This window comes from Geospiza fortis, unplaced genomic scaffold, assembly GCF_000277835.1.
Source record: "Geospiza fortis unplaced genomic scaffold, GeoFor_1.0 scaffold121, whole genome shotgun sequence".
In the NCBI taxonomy this organism is placed as follows: Eukaryota; Metazoa; Chordata; class Aves; order Passeriformes; family Thraupidae; genus Geospiza; species Geospiza fortis.
Window position 1 is genome coordinate 107297 of NW_005054346.1, and position 17895 is coordinate 125191.

At 38.3% G+C, this 17895-nt stretch overlaps 1 protein-coding gene across 1 annotated transcript in view; it reads right to left on the reverse strand.

Annotated features, from left to right (window-relative positions):
• Nucleotides 1-2210: 2210 nt before the first annotated feature.
• Nucleotides 2211-17895, reverse strand: part of RDH10 (retinol dehydrogenase 10) — a 25859-nt gene continuing 10174 nt past the window's right edge. The window contains exons 3-6 of the mRNA XM_014307842.1: nucleotides 7460-7558; nucleotides 6011-6156; nucleotides 5568-5699; nucleotides 2211-3608 (exon numbers count right to left, since the gene is read on the reverse strand). Coding sequence (XP_014163317.1) covers nucleotides 3485-3608; nucleotides 5568-5699; nucleotides 6011-6156; nucleotides 7460-7558 — 501 coding nt within the window. The 3' untranslated portion in view covers nucleotides 2211-3484. The remainder of the gene's footprint in view (nucleotides 3609-5567; nucleotides 5700-6010; nucleotides 6157-7459; nucleotides 7559-17895) is intronic.

The window sequence follows — 17895 nt, forward strand, 5'->3', positions numbered from 1 at the left end:
ATACACAAAAGTTAGGACAGATTATGATGGTGTTTGCATGTTAAGAATAATGGTTGCTGCTGAATTATTTATTCATTATGAAACTAAAGGGTATTGTTCCTGATTACCTCACCTCACTCAGGTCTTCTGCACAAGTCCTTATGAGGTAAGGTAAATATATATATATTGTGTGTTACCAACTCTAAATACACAGACAGGCCTAATGGGGGGAAGAACAATTCATATTACAATGGACATTCAGCTTAGGTGCTCCAAGCTGCAACTACCTTAATACATAAAATAACCTATAAGCACATGATACGGGAAACTACTGACACCAAAAGCAAGGATACTAAACTTGTCTATCTCATTCCAATGGCTGAGTTGGTACACCAAGTTTAGAGGTCTGGCAACCCTAGATTCTTTTTAAAGACTAGGAAATAGAGGAGAAACCCTAGAAGCCTCCTATAGATGAACCAGTGATGCAAATTGTCCTGCTCACTGGGAAGTGGACTGCTACAGAATGATCTTCAAACACACTGTTTACACGGCTATAAGCTTAGCACTATTAAGATAGGAACTGTCTGAGAAAACTCTCATCAGCTGCATATCCCACCAGGTTGTTACAGCAAGACAAAAAATACCAAGAGGTGCACCTATATCAGCTCCTCTGGGTTTAACAGTAATCTTTCATGGCATTGTCTTACAGAATGAAGGAAAAGTTCCTATATTAAGCTACTAGTCTAAAGTATTAAACTAGAACTTTTACTTAAACTAGGCTGGCTTTATGTGAATTAGCAGTCTTTCAGTCACAGCCCACAAGAGACACAATTTTCATAGTTTCTGATTGCAATGTTAAAGGAAACTCTCACCATCACATGGTATTTGCAGCAATTTAGGGCAATACAAACAAGGGATACCCCAGTTGCCATTCCATCCTGTCACAAATGTCTTCCTGCTTTGTAGGAATCACCCATTCAACTGGGAAGTGATCCAGTAAACAGAAAACCTTCATGGAGAGCTAAGATTGACTTCTTTACATGATTTTTTTTAAGGTGTGACTAGAGGTGACAGGAGTTTTGGGATTATTTCCAAAATAGCCCATATGTATCAGAAAAACTAACAAGCTGAATTCGTTTGGAGGCTTGAATTAAATTTATGCTCAGTCTCCCACTCTGCAAGACAAGCACTACAGAGACTCAAAGATTCTCCCCCCAAGCAACTCTCATTAGATCTATAAGGCATCTGGTATTCCCTTTCTTTATGTGTATCACTGACATTTGAATAGAAGATGAAAAGTTAAGAGAATGAGTTTTAGAAACATGCTCACAGAGATCAACAGCCACAAGCCACCCACCAGCCACACAGCTGAAGAACTGACAGAAAAGGTAGTAAATTTAGAGAAACCAGGATGATCGCACATCCAATAATAAAGTAAAACTCTACAAGCCTTGAAACTTGCTTTTAAAGTAAACATTGTAAATTAGCAGAATGCTTTATAGAACACCTTTGTATTGGTGGTCAGCTTCTTATTTTTCCTTTTCTGTCAAGCTAGTTAGTGTCAAGTATCAATACATCAGACTTGAAAAGTTGCTTCTTAGTCTGACACAGCAGCAGAGATTGAGATATCTTAGAAAACAGAAGTGCAATACAATGATGCTATGCCATAGAATAAATTTGTTGTACTTGCTTTTAGTGACTTTGCTGTAAGAACATGGGAGGTAATTTGGCCCTGGGGAAATCTTCCAATGACTTTTTCGAAAGAGCATGGAATTTGGAGTAAGGGTTAACGTAAACATTTTCTTCTACTTTCAATTAGTTTCTAAATAGAGTTAGTTAACAACACTGTTCCTGACACAGATACCAATTTTTTATTTTATATGTGTGCTATGTATATAACTACAGTAATAGCTACAGCTGTACTGAAACTGCATCCACACCAGATCATTTTTTTAAAGACCTGAATGCAGCTCTATAGAACATCAAAATTAATACTCTTCATAATCTCTTGAACCAGCTACTTCATCAGTGAGTTTGGAAGACAAAATTGTCAAAAGCTCAGTTTTGCAGTACCTACTGCTAGCCTTCAGAAGATTACACTGTAAACCATGTAGCTGACAAAGTGGATACAGGAGTTGAGCCATAAATATTTGATCTGTGTTGACAACAAAGAGCTGTGGAACAAGTAGTTTGTGTTAGTTCAGTCTTTAAAGGAAACATTCCAATCACCGTTTTAAGGAAAAGGTGGCTCACTTTAATAACCACAGGCATTGGTCACTATTTAACAAGACATTCTAAAAAAAGTAATCACAATTTTTCTGATAGTAGTTTACAAGTGGATGGTATACATTAAGATACAGAGGTAGAATTTCACTTTTACAATGCTTCACTAATACAGATTACCAAATTCAAGGCACAAAATCGTTCGCTTTACAAAAAATACTGTAAAAATGTAATTTGCTGTTCTACAACATGAGTACAACTCAAAAAAAAATCTTTACACCCTTTCATATTCTGCATGTAGAGTTGCATCAGGCATTATTCTATTTTTCCTTTGCTAATAATTGGCATATGACCAGCATTTACATAAACAGTTTGTATCTCAGCTGAGTTGCTTTGTCTTTTAGGCACAAGTCCAGTTAGAGAATTCAACACAACAGTTTCCTTGGGGGGTGGGGGAACTCTGTCAGAAGTAAGAATGAGGAAGAAGAAATGAAACATGTAGTCCATAATAGTAAATTGGACTCTGACATATAGTGGGAAATGGAACAGAGCATATTTCAAAATAAGTCAACTTGGAAAAAAAGTCAAATGAAATCACTGACTGCATTCCTAAAAAAAACCAGATGCCCAGTACAAGTTTGCTTTGACAGTATGTAAGACATTTGCCTTTGAATTGGCAGAGATTTACAAATTTCTTTTCATCTTTGTTTAAATAGAACACACACAGTTGCAACAAAAGAGAATTACACCACAATTTGGCCATGTGTCCTTTAGAGAACGTGGGTGAACGAGTGAAGAGATGCATTCAGAAACTGTCCTTGAATTTGCTGTAAGATCATGAGCAGTAGCTTAAATTGCAAGATTTCCCTCCCTTCCAAGTAACGTGAGGAAAGTCAAACCACTTCTGAAGCATTCCATCTTCTGGTTGGAGACAGCTCTTAGAAGCCTTAGCAGACTAAGGAAGAGATATCACACAGTGCATCCCTACAACAAGTAGTATGACTAGTTTACTGTACATACAGTGATATTCTAAAGGACAATGGTGGCAGCTACATTGTAAATTCATTTGAGTTACCTATCAGATTTCCCAAGTACTCTAGTCAGTTTTATTTACAGTATATAAAAATCCATTGATTTTTAGAGTTCAATACACAGGTTTAGGACCCAAGAGAATGCCACAGTAAGATGTTGACATTTGCATCGGTTAGATGCAAGTGCACTTTGCAATTCAGTCATGTAACATTATTGCATTCACCTATAAATGTTAGTCCATCCAAAAGTGTTAGATTCCATTTTTTGCTTCATTGTTGTTTGTAGCCTGTTTCCGTTGAGCGATGAAAGGATACATACACTTGTCTGCTCCCAGAAATCGATACATGCATACCACTGCTTCAAATGGCAGAATACTGAGAAAAAGAGGTTATAGATTTGTTAGAAGACAGCATAAAACAAAACCTCTGCTTACATGCACTTTTAAGTACATGTACTTACATGCACTATGCACTTGGTCTCCTTAAAAACAATATAATACCTATTAGAAATTATTCTTAAAAGACTTCAGGGATTTTTATTTCACAGGGTTACTTTCAGAGAGAATTGAAATTCTAGAGTCCCAATCATACAGGCAAGCAGAAAGGAGAAAGAAGCTGTTTATTCACATGCTTCCATTTTAGACCAGATTTTCTGTTTCTACACAAGCAGTATAATATCTTGTTTTAAAGAACAGGGGCGGGGGGATGAGGGGGCAAGGGCATCACAGAAGGCTTGGTAAAAGCAAAGCATCTGCTAAAAGCCACATCAGCAGAGGTCATCAGACATTTAAGATATTCTTTAATGTGGGATTAGTGTTAGTTAATGCCATTCTTTGATCACCAGATGTCTAACAACCTTGATTTATGCTCTAAACTCAATCATCCATCCTCAAGAAGAAAGGTCCAAAGCAAAGAGAGCAATTTCCTTCCCCCACTCCAGATAAAATTCCAAGAGGTGATTATGTGATGGATACCTGGCTACAGATCTTCCCCTTGTTATCACATGAACAAAATATTGTTTTTATTTCAAGTGTAATACTCAGGGGCTCTAGTGAAAGAATAAAATGAGATTCCTCAGGCCCTGGGAACAGCAGCAGGCACTTGTTCAGTGGCAAGCAGTACAATTCCAGCCATTAAGAGTGATGACCACTGAAGCACCAAGAAGTAGATGTCACTGGTACAGGTGTCTCCAGTGCCAGCAGCACTGCTTGTGCAGTGACTGGAGGGCCTTTGATCTAAAGTCTGCTGCCTGGGGCACAGATTATGCAGAAGCTTTGATCTCCCTGTTGGAAGCTGAAGTGTTGAACCAAGAAAACCCAAAGGGCTTTTGATGTGGCTGTTGCTGCTGTAAGGCACCGCCTGTGCAGGAAGCATTGAAGCACCCTCTGAGCTTCTGGGTGAAGGAGTTAGTTCTTAAATACACTGACAGTGGCCTTCATTTGGTGTCAGAATAGACATATACATCTCTCTTCCAGGAAAGAGGTGAGCAGTGAATATACCTCTATTTTTTGATGAGCCTGTCCACCAAGAGACACTTGAGCCAGAGGAGAATAACCACCTTGTAAGTGGAATAAAAAACACCAAGGTGCTCAGTTTTAACCATCACTTGCAGAAAGAAAATAATACAATACTATATTTTATATGTTCCTCCCATACACTACAGATTTAAAACAAAACACAGATGCCTGTGAAGCTGTTCTCCATAAACTAGAATTCAAGCGATGTTATATCACAGGAATTGAAGCAGCTCCTGCATTATCTGGCACCACTGAAATGTTAGCCTGGTTACAGATTAAAACAGTTTTCATTCTAAAACTGCAGTGTGTTAGAATGAAAGAAGTAATTCCTTTAAATAGACCTTTTGCCAAACTTAAGACTCTGAAAATTAGTTCTGAAAGCACCAATTTTCAGTTTATCTAGCATATTTGTGCAAGTTCTGAAGAATCTGCAGGTAGGAAGGGCCTTCTCACATGCTTGTTCTAGAAACAAGCAGCTAGAGATTCCTCTGCTGAGAGCTGCCTCATGCCCCATTCCTAAAGAGGAACTCAAACAGTGGAATTAATAGTCTGTTAAAAAGAAAATAGGAATCGTGGGAGGATGGAAGATACAAGAAGGTTAAAACCAAGATGCATAGATACACAGGACCTCAGTTAAATGAAGCAAGCAACCTACAAGCAAGCAACCTACAAGCTTGCAAGCCAAGAGAGACTTATGAATTCTAGCAAAATGGCACCTATGGCCTGTGTGGGTGGGAGGGTGCTTGCATCATGAAACTGGACATGCTCATGTATTTTGTGGATTGCACTGCCAAATAACTGGCACTTCAGTTCTTACCTTTTCATGAAGGTGACCATGTACATGAGGCGAGGTGTGCAGATCATTGGCTGGTCTGTAAGGATGGCTCTCATAGCCTGTTTCACACAGTATTCAGGTTTCAAGGGTGGAAGGAAAGGCTCAATTTCTTTTCTGGAACATTTGATTAGGACAGATTAATATGATACCCAAAGGACCACAGACCCCAGTGAACAGTTCATTAACTCAATTTCTTCGGAACTTTTTTATATTCACTGTTAAGTTACAAAGACTATAGCTCAAAACTTGCATTGTCTGTGTACAAAAGGACAGAAGACAGTGAATTCAGAAAGCCTCTTTTTGAGTCTAACACTAACATATTCTAAAGCAGATATAATATTTAATATTTTTATGGTAACACTTGAGTTACCTTTAAACACTTTTATGGCACTACAAGCACAGAGCAGAAGGAGAATTCTACTCACCTGATCCTGCACCCTCTAAACATTCCTGTATCTACAAGATAAGGGCAGACTAAAGTAGTTTTGATTCCATCCTTTTCAGCAGCCTTCAATTCATGGCTCAAAGACTCATGGAAGCCCACAGCTCCAAATTTGCTGGCACAATAATCCTGTGTTGGCAATGAACGAAGCAGGAAAAAAAAAAAAGAGACAGATATGAATGATGTTCAAAGCCAGCATACCTGAGGTGATTCTGCACACATTTTCAAAGCAACAACAAAAGACACCCACTGAATAGGGCACTACATCAACTCATTTATCACTTTACTTTTGAGGTAATTATCACAGAACCATGAAAGCAGGAAAGCTGAATGTAGGAGGATATTACCTTGGATTCAAGTCTTTGAATCAGGCAGGCTCACATGACAAGTTACTCCAATTACCAGTTTGCTTAATAATAAATGGTGCAACAAAGGACTGAGATACCTAATACTACCTTGGGTCAGATTTGAAAAAGCTTCAAGAGTTGGCAGGGCATAGGTGTAAAAATCTTAAAAGTGTTATTTTTAAGGTTAGTTTCAACAGAAGATGCAACCAAGATTTGAGTTTTTCTATGGGATGCACAAAAACACTACTGCTGACTATGCAATTACTTTTTATTGTTGCTGAACTTAGTGTGTTTTCAGTTGGATGCGTCCATCTCTGTTGGTGGTCACACCCAGTCTAGGAAATTCCTTGTAGCTTTCTCAAGACAGTAAACACTCTAAAAAGCCCTAAGTTACACCATCTTCCTTCATTTAGGTTATGAAACACTGCAGTTTAAGGTCCTGGTTGAGCCTTACCCATATGCAAAGAAGCCTATGCTTATGGGGCAATATGACCATTATTATTTTAGACACCTTAATTCATTTTCACTAACTGGATGCTTTTTGTTCACACTTGCATTTGTACTAATGACTTTAAAAAATGACAAGCTCTAGTCCTAACTTATTTTTATGCACCAGACAAGTCTCACAAACCGGAGTTCTCAAACACCTGCTAGTGAAGCAGGTGAACCATATATTCTAGAATGTCTGCAGTCATTTCCTCACAGAAACAAGAAACATTACTTTCGAAAGTCCTTGCCTTTGGCTTCAAGCTTAGCACTGAAGATCTTGACAATAATAGGCTAAATGTCTCCTTTCAAGTTCCTAAATTTATCAGGTAATTCAAAGATCACCTGGCATTCTGAAAGCCCCAGCCATCCCAGGATTTTGCTCTAAGTGCCAACTCCACCATCTAAGAAAATGAATGCACTGCCTGCCCAAGTCCTGTGGTTCCCACTCACAGTTGATATGTGTTGATATGGTACTCAGCACCATAAACTCCAAATATCTTTGAAGATTTGACCTTACTTCCTCTAGCTGATAATATTTAAATAACTTATCTTTGGCAAAAAGTGCCAAATTTTTTGTTCATTATAATCTAACAAACCTCCACTCCAGCAGTACTGAATAGCCCCAGGGAACTTGCAACTGTCACAATGTGTCCATGGTTCATTTCCAGCATCTTGGGAAGGAATGCTTTAGTGGTCTACAAAAAGAAAACAACAAAAAACAAAGTACACATAAGCAACATAAAGGTAAAAAAAACCCACTTCATGAACAAGTTACATTAGCAATGAGTTCTCAGAAACTCTCAGTTTATTATCACGAATATAGAAATACAATCATTTTACAGGTTTTGAACTTGAGTTTGCCAAAAATGCTAACAGAAAACCTACAACTTGTTTGTGAATCCAGAGAGCAAGGCAGCAAGGATTATATCTGCAGAAATCCTAAGGTTGAAGGATCAATTGAGCTCAGACATGTTTATTTTTCCAGAAGAGACTAGTTATCAGAAGGAGATAATTTGACCTTAAAATGGAAGCCACATTTTTTAAAAGACAGAAAACGAAATGCAAAGTGTTTAATTACACCATCTAGCACATCTCTGTTGAGACCAGTACCAATTATCAGTTCTAATTATTTACAGTGTTTTTTAAGTCAGATATTGCTAATGTTAGCCAAGTAACTTATTGTCTTAGGAATTTTATATTAAAAGAAACACTACAGGTGGAGTTTTTGCTGTTGTTACTTTTTACCTACAATAGAGCCAACATCTGCTAGTTTAAATTACTTCCCATCTTTATTAGTATCTACAGCACTGCTATAGCTAAAAAGATACACATTTGTGTTACTAATTCCTTAAAAGTTTAAAAATAAAACAAAAACTCAAAGCAAGTCTCAAGATGAAACTTTAACCTCCAATTTTTGTGTTTTAATTATAACAAAGTTTGTTTCTGTTTAAAAACCTGAGTCAGAGTTAACCCCTTTAAAAAAATTAAGTTATAATCAACACACATTGAAGGTACTTGCTGGAAGATCACCCCTACCAGAATGCCTATCTTTGTCATCTCTTTTCTGAAGCTGACTCAACACTTCCCCATTTTAAATGAGTATTAAGCAGGGCACCATATTTACAACAAAAATCAATGAAGTAGCAAAATGGTATGTGTAGTCATGATGTACTTCAGCTTTTAGGGTGTCAGTGTACTATATGAGATCACTTCTAAATGGCCCAAGAACTTCAGACAATGCTTTTTAATCACAGATATGCCTAGTTAATATGTTAATCTATTAGTGACAGAGCTACTAATTTATTCCAGCTCACTCAGTACCATGAATGCTTTATACTCCCAAAACCCAACTCTTCCCATGTAATTTTTATCCAAACTCGGAGCATGCAAATGCCCCTTAAGTATTTCCTACTTGCTTAATTGTTGGTTTGAGCCTTGTCAGCTGCATTCTTAAAAAGACATGCAAACTACAGCTGAATCCGTCTAATTCCATTCTTATGCTGTCTGCATTTTCCAATCACAGACGTCAGGACAGTTTTGCTCTAATGATTTTCACATGTTCTTGTACAACATTTTTGCCTGCAGGTGTTAAATGACTAATCCAGACCTCCTAACACCACACAAAAGAGTGTTTTCACTGGACAGCTGGCAGATGATAGAAGATTAACAGACCTCCTGACTCCTTGCCTTTTCTACTGTTGATTCATACAACTCCTAGATTCTGTCATAACTACATAACAAAGCTAATTATAAAAAAAATAATCTGAGTGCAAGCTGCCTTGTGTTTGTTTCTTTCCTCATGGCAGAGATCTCTAAACCTCTTACACAGAGCCTCTGACAAGAATTCAGCTTGCTGTTAAACTAATCTGTGCCAGGCACACAAAGTTTCAGCCTCTCTTCCCATGTTGCATGGCAACAAAGCCGAGTCATCATCGGGCATGGCCACCCGAAAAAGAGGCTTCGCTTGGACGGCACTGAAGTTTTACAGAGTGTTCTTTATTTGCAGCCTGCCTTGCACACTGCAACACCAACGGTGTGTATGCCAGCCCTGATCCTCTGTGCTAGCCCTGTACCACATCCACGCTCCCAGCTCAGTCCTGCTAAACCATTTACTCCACGCCCCAACATTTGTCAGCTTCATCAGCAGTTTCCACTTATGTCTCAGCTATCTGTCCACATCACATTGGAATGACTGATTGCCACCTCACATTGCCAGAAAGCTTGATAATGCAGACTGAAGCTCTGGCTGCAAACACAGCAGCTACAGAAAAGGGGCCTTGAAGCTTGTCTTGGGGTAGAGAAAGAAGGGAAAGAAGTAGCGACAGATTTTTTCTACCACTTTCAAGATATGAGTCAGTATTGTCTTCCAAGAGATGAACAGGCAAGTGCACCAAGCTATTATCTTTGCTATGGCACTGCTTTTTCTTCTCCTCTTTTTTTGTTGTTTTTAATATGGTGAACTATAACTATGTGTCTTAAAGTGTCTATGTTTAGCTTGGCTGAGGAAGAGAATTTTCAAAGTCATATATGTATATATGTATATATAAATATGCAACATAACCAGATTAGTAAATTTCAGAAAGCCCATTCAACTATGCTATATTATGTCAAAGCATAAAGATTATAAAAATTGAGCTTTCAGAGCTTGTGGCCAGAGTAACCCATTTGCAATCAGATGAAGTTGGTACATGACAAATACAGCTTGTTGAGGACACTTTTGGGTGACGTCTTCAGCATCTCAAGTGCAGACTTGTGCAACTCCCAGTAGCAGAACTACAGTCACTTCATGTAAGTCATCTCTTAAGAGCCATTTATAGCTAAATTGGAAAAAAAAAAATTACAGCTCCTCTGCTTTAGACAGTTAGAAATTCATGGAAATCTTTGCATGGGACCTCAGTGCTCTGAGACAGCCTGTTCAGATCAAGCCCTATACTTTGTCATGGCACATTATCCCAAAAATCCACTTAAAATCTGAAGCTGAGGGAGTCTATAAAGATAGCATAACTATCATATGTAGAAAACTTAGCAGTCAACTATGAGCATCTCCACTAAATGAATGTTAGAGAAAGTCATCTCGACTGCTGCCATCCTCCAGCCATCTGCAGCAGCTGGGAGTCAGCACTTGAAAACAAGCACTGTCAGAGGCAGACACACCCTACCAGGGGATGCATTTCCAGGCTCAGAGTAAATGCTTGCCCACTGCTCCTCCCAGCCTCCTCTCGCTGGGAAAAACAATCCCAAAGTGAAGTTATTCTTTCGTGGTATAAGCAATCCCTAAATAAATCAGTGTTCTTACTGAGCTTCTGGCACCACACACGTCCTTGATCAAAGCAGCTTCCTCCATACTCTGATTCCCAGTTTTTCCACCCGTTACATAAACCAGATCAACCTAGTTTCTAGTTTCTTTCAGCTTCAACTACATCTGCCTACCAGACCTGAAGTCTTCTGTGTGCTTGTTGTGCTGCTGACAAACTAGTTAAGAGTTTGACTGGTTTCGGGCAAGATGCCTCCTGGGTGGCCTTCCCATCTGGAGTTTGTCTGAACAGGTACACAGACCACATTAGTCTTCTGAGGTGATGCATGGACATCCTAATCCTCCATTTAAAAAAAAATTAGAAGACACCAAGAAAAAGATGGGTTTTGTCCATGGCATTAGAGGTCATGAACCAGGTCCCCAAAATAATTCAAATCAAGTCAAGTGGTTTAATTGAACTATCTGCCTTCTGGTTTGATCCTTGAAGCTTTAGTTTTACCTCTCACAGCTGCACAGGAAGACATTTAACCAAAACATAGAAGTATTTAAAGTCAGAGCTGGGTCATTTATTCATGACAAATACACCATAGTTTTCAACGCTGAGGAGAAACCAGTAAGTAGAATATAGAGGATGAAAGTAATTGTGAGTGAACAGTCAGGGAATTTATGAGTTATGCAGTGTTCAACATCAAGAAATGCAAGTTAAGCATCTTCTTCACCCAAAATTAACTTTTTCTTTTTTTAAGGGGAAAAAAATCCCAACAAAAACCAAAATCAAAAAGCAAACCCCAAAAGCATAGTGGGAACATGAATTTTCTAACCTGCAGTATACTTTAGATAGATAGAAACTAGGTAGGAGAGACAGAACGTATAAAGCTGTTGTGAACAGAGTAGAGCTAGTTTTTCAAACTTGCTCAGCCTTTAAGTTTTTTGGAACCTAGAGATCAATTTCTAATCTTCTGAGCATGTTCCTCTATGCTTTTGAATATACCAATAAGACCAAACTATTCCCAGTAGCTGTAACCAAACTTCTATTTCATGTGCTCACAGCTTAAATGACTTATTTCGCACAAGTGTGAAACTGAACAAGCATTTACATGTCACTTCATAGCTTTCGTAATCTGTTCTCAACATTTTGGTTTACGGCAAATTAACTTCTAACAGTCTAGCACTTCTTCCCTCCCCTTCCCCAAATTCTTTAGTTCCATTCTTAATGAAACAAAACTCCAAAGATTGTGAAACACAAAGAGCAGCACAGCTGCAATGTCAAGACAAATTAGTCTAAATACAGCAAATGAGAATATGAAGAAATACTGTGTTTGGGAAAGTGATTTTTTTAATTAAATTTTGGATTAATTATTTTTAAAGAAGAAAGCAAGCATCCACAGAAAACAATGTTAGCTGTATGCAGCTCAAAACAATGGATACTGAATGCAGAAAGCACACCAAAGTAGAAAAGTATGTGCTGCCTCATGTTTAGGGAGTTGCCTTTATAGCAAAGAAAGAAATAAACAGGTACCAACACATAAGGTCCTTTAAGTTTCTCTTTTTCAATACAATACATTTCTTGATACTTTCTGCCTTCTCTCAACAGCCTTTCTAAACTATTTTAATGGCATAAAAAAGCTGTATTACTGTAAGGTTGAAGAATCTTTATGCCAAAGTCTATGCCAAAGCTCATTTTCCATACAGCTCCTTCAGGTAAGGAGCATGGTTATTCTTTTGAATATCAAAGGAGGTGAGTTTTCACATCACTAGTTATACACAACACTGGTGCACTGGTATAACAGAGCAAGCATTTTCTCCCAAGCCACAGCTATTCCTGATGGCCAGAGCAACTGCCTAGCAGCACAAATGAGTGCACTTTTGAGTAAATGTTTTGTTTCATCTTCATATTAAAAACTATTCAGGCAAATCCAAGAAGCAAAATTGGTGTGGTTAGGCAAGGACTCACATTCAGATATCTCTAGGAACTAAGGTACCAGAGACCATAGCAGCCTGCTGCCCTACATTTGCTAATTTGTTAGTTTAACTAACAGTGACAAGAAAAGTTTTTAATCTAAAATACATGTTATATTCTCCTTCTCCTTTAGCATGGACATACAGTCTTCTTTTCTTCCCATTCTTCTTCACAGCTTACAGCACAGCATTGCAAGTTCTCTTACTCCTGTGCAGGACAGCATGTGGCCACTCCACCCTAGAATCAAATAGAGATTTCCACATGCCCCAGTTTCTTGTTCCATTCCAGTAATTGAGAAGAAGTGCACCAAGGTCCAACATAAGAGCACTTCTAATTTTTTCTGCACTATTACCTGTAGTAGGTTTGTCCAAACTATGTGGTATTACACTAATGCACCACTATACATGTTGAAAGGGAAAGGAAGGTGCCTGAAAGGCAGAAAACCCCCATGGCAAGCTTATCAGTAAACACACTAAAGTTATTTTCAGCTACAGTCATATAGCCCAACTCCTTTCAGAAGACAGCCACTTTACATACAGTTTATAAACACAGGCTAAAATCTCGCTTACAGGATTACAGGGGAAGTCATCACCAAATGGTTTAAGAAAAGGCCTTGAAAATATACCCTAGAACTCTTTCATAGGAAGATTTATCAAAGTTAGGCATGTAATATCCCAAATACCTTCTCACGCACCAAAGTATGAAGTTGCAAGCCTGCCTTTAACCATTTACTTTCCTTCTGGCTTTTTTATTTGGTTCCAAAGATAACTGAGAATAATTATTTGTCATTTGTATGATCATCTCAATTACTTTTCCCATATAGCCTCCACATCCTTCCTGAATTATCCCTCTACAAGCATCTCTGAAATGTCAGCTTAAGATGGGAATAGTAACTGCACAATGACTACATGAAAATACCAAGTAGTGAGTTGAAGACTAGAGAGACCACACAATACAAAGGATGTGGCTCTGACAGTAACAGGCTGAATACAGCAGGCAGACAGAAGTCTACAACTACTGTTGACCTTGCTAACACAAGGGACCAAAGCTGTACTTTAAAGGACCTCAGATGTCTCTACTGACTGTTTTCAAGAACTGCTGGGCCCCTTCTGGATAATTAGCCACTGTCTAAGTAAATATTTGAATAGCTGTGGAAATTAGAACTATTTTTGTTCTTTGGCTTCTATTTACAAGAAACGATAATGAACTATAGGTCAGAATTACACAGTCTTCCTAGAGTAATGAATTAAAAAATAAAGTCACATTTCTCTGAATTTTTTATAGGACTACCCAGATCCTTTTGAAGCAAAAAGGAGTTTTTGTGTTAAAAGCAAAATAGGAAACTATTCATGGATTGTCCTCAAGTGTGCCTTGCACAGGTCCTGCATTCAGAACAAAAAAGCTAGACCTTCCAATATTTCATCTCAAAACAAGTCCCTTTGTTATTTATCTCCTGGCAGGCAACACAACCTTTAAGTTCTCACTGAAGGTTTATTTGTCCTTCACATAAAAACCCACTGTTTTGGGGCCACGGGGATTCCTTTAATATTGAACTGCACCAGCAGTTAATGCTTAACATACATGCACAGTAATAATGCTACAATTGCCGTGCAACCGGGAGCCCACGAAAGAACATGACAGACTTAAACAAAAGTCAATAATGATGATGAGTTGCACAGAAGCAAAGCCACACATACACTCCCCAATACCTTGGATAGCCTACATTAGCAGACAGAGGTAAATCCACTCAGTTTAACAAGTGAAGGTAATAAAAGAAATACCCTCAAGACGTTAAGTCATAAATTAAAGGAAACATCAATTAATTTAAAACTTTTTTAATTTACTGAGAAATAAGCATACTTTTCTTCTCTCCCAACTCCGCATGAAATACTGCATTGAAGTACATGAAATCTTAGATTAGTAAAAACATAAGCTACTACTCTACTTGATTCACTTGGTTTATAATTTATTATTAATATATGGAAGTAATTTTCTCTACCCTCATGACCAATGCACATACACAAAATTCCCTGTTTCTCAACAGACATATCAAATCAGCTGAGAAGCATTAAAGTTGTACAAAACAAGGTTAAATCCTATTTATGGAAGTTTGTAAGTGAGTTTGTTAGTAGCAATAAGCATCTGTCACACCATTTGCAGAAGAATAAGCATGCTACAGCCCACATTTACATTACTACATTGTTTAGCATTTGTATTGTTCAAGGTTCAGTTCCAGAATTTCTCCAGTTTTCAAAGCCAACAGCCACCACTTTTCCTATGAAGAGTTTAGTTATCATAGTGGTTCCTCTTTTACATGGAGCTAACTCATGTTGAGTTTATCAGACAAAAGCTGAAACTGAATTAAATAGTTTCCTTAATCAGAACTTAGTGCCACAAAGCTGTTTACAATGGGTAGACAGCAAAGATAAGATAAGTAATGCTATTAAACAAAAAAGAAGCACACAGGAAACTAATACCACTAGTTATCTCTCAAACATTAATCATTGATTTCCACTCTTTACTACTAGAACTAATTATGCTCTGCCTAGGGCAACTGAACATTGCCTGACTAAATTGCCTTTTGTACAGTTTGTTAGCAAGGCTTAGTTGAAAAAGGCTGTGTCTACAGAGAGAGGGATATGAAAAATGCTTAGGGAAGGACATTGCAACAGAAACTTTTATTACTGCTGCCTTGTCACATCACTACATTGTCCCCCTTCCTTCCTTATAAGGACTTAATTTCCTGTGATCTTACCCCACACTAGGGCAGAAAACAGCTTTGCTCTCCCTCTCATCTAAAGTGTAGGTTAAGTACTCAAGAACATTACCTAAGTAATACAATTCTGACTTCAGAAACTTGCCTCTTGAGCATCAAGGTGGAAAAGGTGTCACTGTACACTTTATAGTACTCTGCTGCTAATCAGACTTCAAGGTCTCTTCAGTACAGCTTTTCTGTATCCCCCACCACTGCATCACACTAGATTTTGTGGGCACCATAACCTAGAGCAGGGGTTTAGGTACATAGAACATAGGCAAAAGTAGCCCTAATTTCTCCTAAAGAACACTTTTCACATCTGTTTAAGAGTCACTACTATATGTAGTTTCTGGGCATGAAGAAATTGAGGTATTCAAGCTGAACTACCCTTGTTATCACTATACCGGCAAATGGAATTCAGAGCCTTTATGTTATTGATATTGGTTTCCACCTTTCTGCTCCTAAGAACTTCTGTATTTTTTTCTTCCTAAGAGATTTTAGATTTACCTGCTTTTTTAAACTATTTCCATCCTCAGGCCTGTCCTGTAAAGTGTCCAATCTTTCTAATGTCTATATGCCACCAGTCATTTTTGTGCAAACATCTAGTTGCCTTTAAAGGACATGCTTGTACCTATACAAAACCATAAATGCACACCAACTTGTCCATGTCCACCTTGCTGATATGGCTTGGCTATTGTGCAAGTGCTTCCAATATATGCAGCAGTACACATAACTGCTTCAGTCACTGATTACGTAATTGGACTTCTTCCCTCCGGAGTCTGCAAGTCTTTGATTTCATACAGCTACGAGAAACAAAGCACATTCTCACTGGTTGCTGAGACAGATGGTGAAAATCTCCATCCTTAGAGGAATCAGGAAGCTGTTTGGGCACAAGCCTGGGCAACTGGTTCTGGGTGGCCCAGCTGGAGCAGGGGAGGCGGACCTGATGACCTTCAGAGGCCACTTCCCACCTCAGTCATTCTGAGATTCTCCACTTAAGTACACTAATTCCCTGTTCAACAGCCCATTCCCTCTTTCTCTCACAGAGGAAGAAGTTCAGAAGCTAGCAGAGACCCTGCACTCTTCATCGCTGTGTTAACTACAAGTTTATCCAGGCAGAATCTGACTGGAAAGAGGTAAGATGGCATAGTAAGAGGGCCGTTGGAGGCCCAGCTATGTGTTTAATCCACCTTACACATAAAACAAGCAAGTCTAGACCAAAGCGGATCAAATGCATACCTGCAGACTTCTCCAGACAGCACAAATTTAGGGCATAACTAAGCATGAGAACCGAAAGGTTTCAGAGTATTCACTTGCAAAAAGCTGACCTCTTCCCTCCTGGTCAAAGGCATTTTATTAGACAAGCTAATATTTATTCTCCATAAATATTAATCTCATTCTACTCTCAGACTATCATAGCTATCCAACCACAATTACTATTCATTTAAATGAAGTATTACACAGTTGGCAGCCACTGAAAAATAAGACGCATCTTAGAAAGTGAATCCTTCTGCTCAAATCTGCCAGGTCAGTATTTGAGCTTTCTATAGAGCCATGACTAACAAAGAGCTCCAATGTGGCTGTGACAGCACAGATACACTCCTGCAAATTCAGGAATTTAAATTACAGTCTGAGTAGGCAGCAGCACCAACCTTGTATTCTTCCACAGGCAGATCTATCAGTAAAGATGACCTAAAAATAGGTTTATTGAAATGTCAAATTTGAAATTACTTTAGAGTTTTCTACTCAACTAAAACAGGAAGTTAACACTTGCCTACTCCCTTCCACAAAAGGTGGCTTAAGCCCTGCTGAAATCAAGTGACTAGAAATTCTACTTTGTTTATATACTGACAAATGGCTGTGTCAAAGGATTTGTAGCGTTTCAGAGCTATGTTGACATTAGTGTAACAACACATTAGTTCCTCACCTTCATTAGCACGAGTTTGCAGCAAATGTCCAACCATTTGGAGAGCAGTTATTTATTGCCAGCTATTTGATAATCTTGACAAAAATGAAAACATGCCCCTATGAGTCTGCGAAAAATCCACATAACAAATTCATTTTAGAAAAAACTATTAGATAAGAGCTCAGAATATTTTGTTCAGTGAACAAGAACAGAATCCAACTTTTAAATCCACGTTTTTCTCCAGCTTGCCATAAGCTTAGTCATCTTCTGGACTATTTAGTAAAGCTTGGTATTTTAGTCTACAGGTTTCCAAAACATTACTAGAGAACAGTACTGGCAGAACCACTTACAGAAAATATGAAGTCATCATTCATGTTTTATGATTTATGTAGCAGGCTTTTTAAGAAGTGGCTAAGCAGAAAGGGACTGCCATATTTTATAGATACCTTAAGGCCAGTACCTCTGTAACAATGCAATTCCTAGAGTACTTGCAGGCAGATGAAAGCTGAGTCACTTCACTCATCCTGCCCAACTCAGTCCCCAAGTCATTGTTTTGAATCATTTCCTTCATAACAAGGAAAGTGATTATGCTACAACCGAGTACCTCACAAGAGGAACAAGACTAGAAGGAAGGTTTCTCTTTCTACACAGCAGTCT